The sequence below is a fragment of the Podarcis cretensis genome (assembly GCF_951804945.1).
Source record: "Podarcis cretensis genome assembly, chromosome: 8".
Lineage (NCBI taxonomy): Eukaryota > Metazoa > Chordata > Lepidosauria > Squamata > Lacertidae > Podarcis > Podarcis cretensis.
Window position 1 is genome coordinate 29,799,954 of NC_137177.1, and position 7,652 is coordinate 29,807,605.

The following is a 7,652-nucleotide window of genomic DNA, read 5'->3' on the forward strand; positions in this document are numbered from 1 at the left end:
TACCATCTCCACATGCAATCCTATATGCCACAAACTTTTAGAAAACTGTATAGCTACCAAGCAATCTCTCAAATAATTTCCAGCCAACATTAGAAAGCAACTTAAAATTTTCACATCACTAACTTTTTAAATATCTTAAGACTATAAATAGGATTTGACAGGTGAGCTATCAAGTAATGGGGATTCAAGCTTCATATGAATTACTCAGAAGGTTAACATCATTCAATGCTGATATTTTATATAAAGAAAATGGAAGCAGCAGGAGGATATGGGAGAATTTGCCACATTCTTAATAAAAGAGAAACTACTGCATTCAGAAACCTGTTAATGGACCAATTCATTATGACAGAAAGCTGACCAAAAAGAGAAATCCCATTATCACTGGGCCTTATCTTTCTTGCACCATATGTTCTGAAAGTATGTCCTATTGGGATCACATACACCCTTTAAAGTGTACAAAGATACAGGGAAAGATCCAGTATTATTCTTAGTTTTAGTACATGTCCACTGATTTCAGTGGGTCTCTTCACTCATGGTTCATTTCAAAATGCCTTGTTAAACATTAGAAAATAGATTTTACTGATATCACATTTTTATAAAAGAATTTGGCACTGGGTACTTTTCCATTCATTATAATAGGATCCCTTAGTAAGTAAAATGCAATAAAAAAAACTAAAGGGGATGAGGAAAGAGATGAAAAACCACAATACAACTGACCACATGCTAACAAGTACAGTGGTACCTCGCAAGACGATGCCTCGTAAGACGAAAAACTCGCAAGACGAAAGAGTTTTTCGTTTTTTGAGTTGCTTCGCAAGACGAAAACGTTTTGCAAGTTTGTTTCCTTGTCTTGCAAGTTTGTTTCCTTTTTCTTAAAACCGTGCATTCAGGGGGTGCAGTTGTGACTTGACTTCGAGGAGCAACTCATAGCACACGGAGTGGTAGCCTTTTTTGAGGTTTTTGAAGACTTTGGTGATTTTTGAAGCTTTTCCAAAATCCGTGCTTTGCAAGACGAAAAAATCGCAAGACGAAAAAACTCGCAGAACGAATTAATTTCGTCTTGCGAGGTACCACTGTATGTACATGGAATATGTAGCGGTTCAGCCTTTACAAATATTTCCAAAAACTGCTATGATTTACAGCAACCCCAATGGTTTGGTGGGTGGGAGGGTTAAAAACTGAGTTTTGTATCCAATGTTAGGTCATACTCAGAACCATTTAAATTAATGGAAATCTTAGGTCAGTTAATTTCAATGAATCTACACTCAGCAAAACTTCGCTGGTTACAAACCACAGTCCAGTATTTTGCAGACCACAGAAGCTAACAATACTTGCATGCATGTCTTTAAAAGCTATATGCAGAACAGGTAACTGTTGAAAAACTCTAATTCAGAGAGTAGATGTTTTATTACAATGTGGTTAGATAACATAAAAGCTGGCTGCTTATTATTCCCTCTCTTGGAACAGAGCCACTATTATTACCAGGTGCTCTGGTATGTTGCTCTATGATTAGCAAAACGTATCTCAGACTAGGACATAAGGATTAATCGTTCACCAGTGACCATCTAGGTACCATGCAAATATTTTGTGCAATGCTAGGAGGTGTAGCCATCATCAAAAGAGTGCTTCGACCTTCCTTTTAACATTCTGGGTTTGCTTGAATTGCCAAACACAACAGGTCATGACATCCTGTCCAATCAGAAGATCAATTACAGCAGCAGAAAAATCCAAGGAGAAAAAAAGAGACACTGGGCACAACACCAAATAGATATGGTTCCCAAAATTTCAAGGAAGCTCTTTATCAAACAAAATATTTAATCTTAATGAAACATTATTGGAAAAGCTTACAGTTGCTGGATTGGTGAGGAAAGTTTTCATTCACAAAATGTGCTCAATAAATGTGCTCAAAAACATGTCACCTTCTGGGACTTTTTGGAACGTGTTTTCCATTTAAAAAGGAATTTTGTGCACACTCAAAGATTCAAGCTGTACCGTTCACATAAGTTATTCTTTAGAACTTAATGGGCATCCCAGCCCTAAGTATGTGTTACCACTATCATGCTTTCTTTAGAAAGCAAGAGCTATTTTCCTGATTCCTTGTGATATGATTTCCACTATTTGTTAACAAAAAGTCTGGAACTCTACGTGTGGAGTTTCTTTTCAAAGGAAAAAAGTATTCTAAAAAGCTCAGGGTGAAATGTTCCAAAGCATATTCACAATTCCTTTATTTTATGAATGAAATACTCTCTCACCAGTCCAGATACTGTGTAAATATATTTATTTATCTATTTCATAGGAGAGGCTGTATTTTATGACTTATTTGTGAGGGGAAAGACTGTGGATACAGCTGCAGGGCAATAGGTACCTGGCAACAAGGTCCATGCATGTGTGACTCCTGTAGAACTTGAAAGTAACCACTATCAAATTGACCTCATGATGCACTAAAACACCGACTGCCACTTACACAATAAGAACACTATTGTGTAATACTGTATTTGATTATGGCCAAAGAATCAGTGGTCAAGTACCTGGTCAGTTTGACAATATTTGATCAGACAACTGACTGACTCCTCAAACCTAGCACCAGAATGCCTTTAACACCTCAAAAAGTAGAACAAAAAAGTTTACTAGTAGAGACCAAGATTCTAACACCATCTAAGGGCAGTGTAAGAATATCACAAAGTCCAAAGAGAGTCAGTGAATAGTGTTGGCCTAGGGACTGGGAATCTGGGATAAAATTCCAACTCAGCCATGAAATTCACTGGCTGACCTTGGGCCAGTCACCATCTCTCAGCTTAAGCTGAGCTCACAGGGTTGTTGTAAGTATAAATGAACAGAGCCACACATGCTACCTTGAGCTCTATGGAACAAAGGCAGGATATAAATACAATAATCATTATGATGATGATGATGATGATGATGATGTAGTATTAGAGCTTCTTCAATGTACTGTAGTACGCATACAACAGTACCTTAGGATAATTTTTTACTCTAGTTTACCATGTTGGGGAGCAGGCATCAGTGCAGGTTTAACATCATTCAAGTTTGTCCACAAACTCATGCTGCCTTTACTACAGGTTGGTCACCTAACATTATGTAACAGTGCTGCTGTTATACCCTAATATTTTCAAAAGTTTCTGGGGACTTTTATTAAATTTCTTCATTTTTTGGAAATGTTTATATACTGCTTTCATCATATCAGATTTCAGGGTAGTGAGCCTTCAGATGATTGGAATTTTTCTATAATAAGATGAGTCACTACTGATATGCTCCTGAAATTCAACTGCATGGAAGTGGTTCCACATTCAAAGGCTCTACTGCAATCAACTTGATATTGGAAGACTCTCCTCAAATCTGAAAACAACTGATTTGGGTGCATATTACACAAACCTTCCACTGCTCACCAAAAAGACCAACTAAAGCAAAAAAGTTTACCCCACACATTTGTATACTTGTGTTTTGTCTGTTCTCTTGCAACACAGGAATAACAGAAAAGGCACTCATCTGCTGCTGCATAGTGGAATTATCACCTGGATTTAAAAAAATGGACTTGCATTTTAGTCCTGAATCAAGATTAGGGATTTCCTCAGACTAAATATGTTAAAGTAGTGTTTTGTTACTACCAAAGTACTGTGCTAGTGTCTCTTAACTGAGTTACGCACAGGACATTTACAGATCTCTTTCACTTCACATATTTTTTGGCCCTATTACCACCATCCCCATTTAGATGCACGGGTTTTCAATAAGCTTGTGAAAATTAGGTATGCAGATGTACATATGTGTGTACAATAAGCATCTACAATAAGTATGATTAGCAGAGACTACAGAGCAGGGATTTAGATTTAAGTAGGTAGCCGTGTTGGTCTGAAGCAGTTGAAATATGTATAAAAAATTGTCCAGTAGCACCTTAGAGACCAACTAAGTTTGTTCTTGGTATAAGCTTTCGTGTGCATGCACACTTCTTCAGATCTGAAGAATACACACGAAAGCTTATACCAAACTTAGTTGGTCTCTAAGGTGCTACTGGACAATTTTTTTATATATATTTCAAAAGCAGGGGTGAGGAACTTGTGGCCCTACAAATGTTATCAGACTGTAGCTCCCATCAACCTCTGCCAGCATGGTCAATGGTCAAAGACGGTGGGAGCTGGAATCCAGCAACATCTGGAAAGCCACTTGTTCTGCACTGCTAATCCAGAGCAAAAAATGTACACATTCGTATACTGTACTTAAATGTATGCAATGGTTTCCATATCTATCTTAACTCTTCCTATTTATGAGTCTAACAAAACAAGTTCTATCTAGTCCACAAAAATAAAAAGTGCATAAAAGCAAAGGCAGTTTCCCAAAATCGACCAAACAAAAGCAGGGTGGGCTTTGGGCGGGGAGGAAGGAGATGAGGGAGGTAAACGAGGGAATAGGCTGGATATTGAGGCTTCAGAAACGTATTGACCAACCGTGTATGTCAGAATGAAAGAGACGATTCGTCCTCAAAGCTATTAACGGAGGAAGGGACGATTATTAATACCACCGAGAACTAAACCTAAGGGTGCAGGTTTAGGGTGCATGTGGGATGAGTTAATTTAAAAGGTGCGGGGAGGCCCAGGCGCCTCGGGGCCCTTCGCTTCCTCCTTCCTGTCGGCGGGCGACGGCTTCGCAGCAGCGGAGACAAAAAGGAAAACCCACGAGAAGAACGACGGCTTCGGGGGCGGATGAGGAGGAATAGAGGCAGACAGAATGGACAAAAAAGGGGGGCAGCGCGTGAGGAGGAAGAATCCCCCCTCCGTTCGCCCCCCACCTTCGCGTTTCTGCCTCGCGCTGGAAAGGAGCCGCGCGCCGCCGCCATTTTCTCCGCCTCGGCTCCACACACGGGGAGGGGAAGAGAAAGGGCCGGCCTGGCTCGCGTCAGGCGGGGGTCCGCGGACAGAGGACACGGGAGAGCCCCTACGCCACCCTCCCTGCAGCCGCCGCCTCTTCCCCGTCCCTCCCGCCGCCGTTGCTTTTCACCCCGGCCTCAGCACTTACGCGGAAGAATCCCGCGTCCATCTTGACTCCTCCTGCCTGGCCGCAGAGAGCGATGCTCCGTCTCCCGACATGCACCGCGCGGCAGAAGCGCGAGAGCCCGTCCTTCGCCGCTGCCCCCTCGCCTCCCTCCTTTGGCTTAGTGAATCATCCTCCCTGCCGTCGCCGATCTCGTCACTTCGCGCGGGAATCAGGGGCGGGAAAGCGGTGGGCGGGCGGAGTCCCGTGACGCCTTCGGGAAAAAAGAGGCGGGCCCGGGGGGAGGGGAAAGCGAGTGAAAAAGAGAGATGGGCCGCTCAGCCAACGATTGCCTCTCGTTTTAACCGGCATACCCAATCGCCGGGAGGGGAGAGGGTGGCGTCGTTGCAGATCAGCCAATCAAGCGCTTCTGCTGGAGGGGGCGGGGGGAAGGTTGTCGCGGTCAGAAGAGGGCGCTGCGGAGCATCGTGGCTCCTGCGTGTTTGCAGCCACGTTTTGCAGGAGGCTGCGGCCTTGCGCTGGCTTAGCGTAAATGCGCGGGTGTGCGTCGGGCGCACACGTTCTGCTTGAGCTAGGGTTGCCCAGGTGTAGCCTTCGCGCACCGTTTAATTCCACATCGTTCCACCCAGTAATAATCTTAATACTCATAATAATTCATTACATCTGACGGTACCCTGCCTCAACTCTTTGCATAGTATTTCGTAAGGGTGGTGTTCACAGGTGGTAATGCGCGTGTCTTGATAGAGAAGAGGATGTAACTCTTAACGCTTTCAAAACAAGTTGTTTTTAAAACACTCTTTTCAATATTGTCTTTCCATGTCGTGACCTGCCTTAAGGATGAAGGGAGCGAGGAGCCTTTTTTCAGATCAAGGGCCACATTCCCTTTTAGGAAACCTTCCATGGGCCACATGCCAGTGGTGGGCGAGGAAAAAGTGTAGAGCTGCGAGAGGGTGAACTAGTTCCCAGGGTTCTGTGGCGGAAGCTCGGACTGTTCACGCGTGATATAAATGTGCTTTAAACATTGTTTGCCCCCTCCCAACCCTATAAATCAATAAATGGGATATTTATTATTTGGGATATGAAGGGAAAACGCAAGCTGCAGAGGAATTCCTGGGCCTTAAGAAACAATACAGGGCCATTGACGGTCCTCCCCACCCCGCCCTGAGGTGTGAACAGAGACAGGAGATTTGGGAGACAATGGCAGAGGTTGGGGTCATGGTGTGAGAAGAAAATGTTGCCGTTTACTTGAAGCTAGGAGACAGATGAAAAAAGGTATCTTGGCTGGCTGGCTTGCTGAAGGCAGACGGGGAGATGCCTTAAATGCCAGTGCCACACTGCTTTGGGGAACAAGACCCTCTTGAAATGACGATGCTGTAAGATCTGGATTCAGGTGAATAATATGTGAATTCAAGTGAATAATACGTGAATAAATCATATTTCTTAAAGGTACAACAGCCTCCATTGCATCTTCAGTTCTACCAAGGAGCACAGACCCTGGTTGAGGGCCAAGACCCCTGGAATCCCATGCATGGCTTGGTAGGGATTGGAGTGGCCAGTAGCTGTATGATCACTAGGCTACATGGAGGTATGAATAATAAAGAAATGAAACATTGATTTGTAAATTGCCACAAGAGGGAGCTGTATAGTTGAGTGTATGTTTCCGGGGGGGGGGGGGCAGTGCCTGCCAGCCAGCTGATGGGAGTTGCAGTCCAAAACATCTGGAGGGTGCTGGGGTGCTGCTGGTGACAACTGCTCTACACTTAGACACCCCTGGTATCTTGGTGCTTTTGCAAGGAATATCCTGTTGGAAAGGTGAAGGGTGCTATCAGTTTCTGAAGTTGTGCATGAGAGAGATTGCACACTTCCCTCTTTGGGTATTGCCAGTGGTCTGGTGATTTCATATGTCAGCAATAAAATATTGAATGAGGCTTAGTAGTGTGATAGGAATTTTGAGGTCTTAGATATATGTTAAATGTTCATAAGTGTACCAACCCAGCACATACATAGATCAGCACAGGAAGACCAACCTGGAACCATTGCTGATTCCCAAACTGTCCCAAACTGACCAAATGTTTTCTCTGCAAGGTCAAAGGAAAATGGAAAAGCCTCCCCATTGTCTTTTCCTTCACAAATCCTGTCTTAAGGGTATGTCTGTGTTTGAATAGAGTGAGCCTGTGACCTGACTCAGGAACTAAGTACAGTGGTACCTCTAGATGTGAACGGGATCCGTTCCAGAGCCCTGTTACCAGAGCCCCATCCAGAGGGCAGTTACCTCATGTTTTTGGCTGCTGCCAGTCCAGCCAGTGGATCTGGGATGATGGACGTTGTAGCCTGAGAACATCCAGTGGGCCACTGGTTCCCTACAATTGCTTAATAATAATTGCAAAAACTATGCCCTGATTGAAAATTGGCAGGGCCACTGGGGGCCAGATGTTGCTTGGGGCCCCACATCCGGCCCTCCTTTTAACACATGAGCCTAGGACACAGGAGTTCGTACAAGAGCAACAATGCTGCTACTGTGCAAATGTACACCGTGGGCCTGGTAAACTGTTTTGGTCGGATTATTACACACCCACTTCAGCAATACTAAACTCACGTGCTTACTGCCAACGTATTCTCCAGCCTCGATGTCTATGTAGAAAAAGGGATTT

The 7,652-nt window shown here is 43.8% G+C and overlaps 1 protein-coding gene across 6 annotated transcripts in view; it reads right to left on the minus strand.

Moving 5' to 3' along the window:
- SRRM1 (serine and arginine repetitive matrix 1) overlaps positions 1–5,226 on the minus strand; it is a 27,121-nt gene extending 21,895 nt beyond the window's left edge. For 4 of the 6 annotated variants that reach the window (XM_079987705.1, XM_079987702.1, XM_079987699.1 and 1 more), the window contains exon 1: positions 5,026–5,224. In XM_079987705.1, coding sequence (XP_079843831.1) covers positions 5,026–5,046 — 21 coding nt within the window. In that variant the 5' untranslated portion in view covers positions 5,047–5,224. Of the gene's footprint in view, positions 1–5,025 lie in introns of all 6 variants that reach the window. The other 2 variants (XM_079987704.1, XM_079987703.1) reach the window with 2 other exon arrangements.
- Between the last annotated feature and the right edge of the window lie 2,426 nt (positions 5,227–7,652).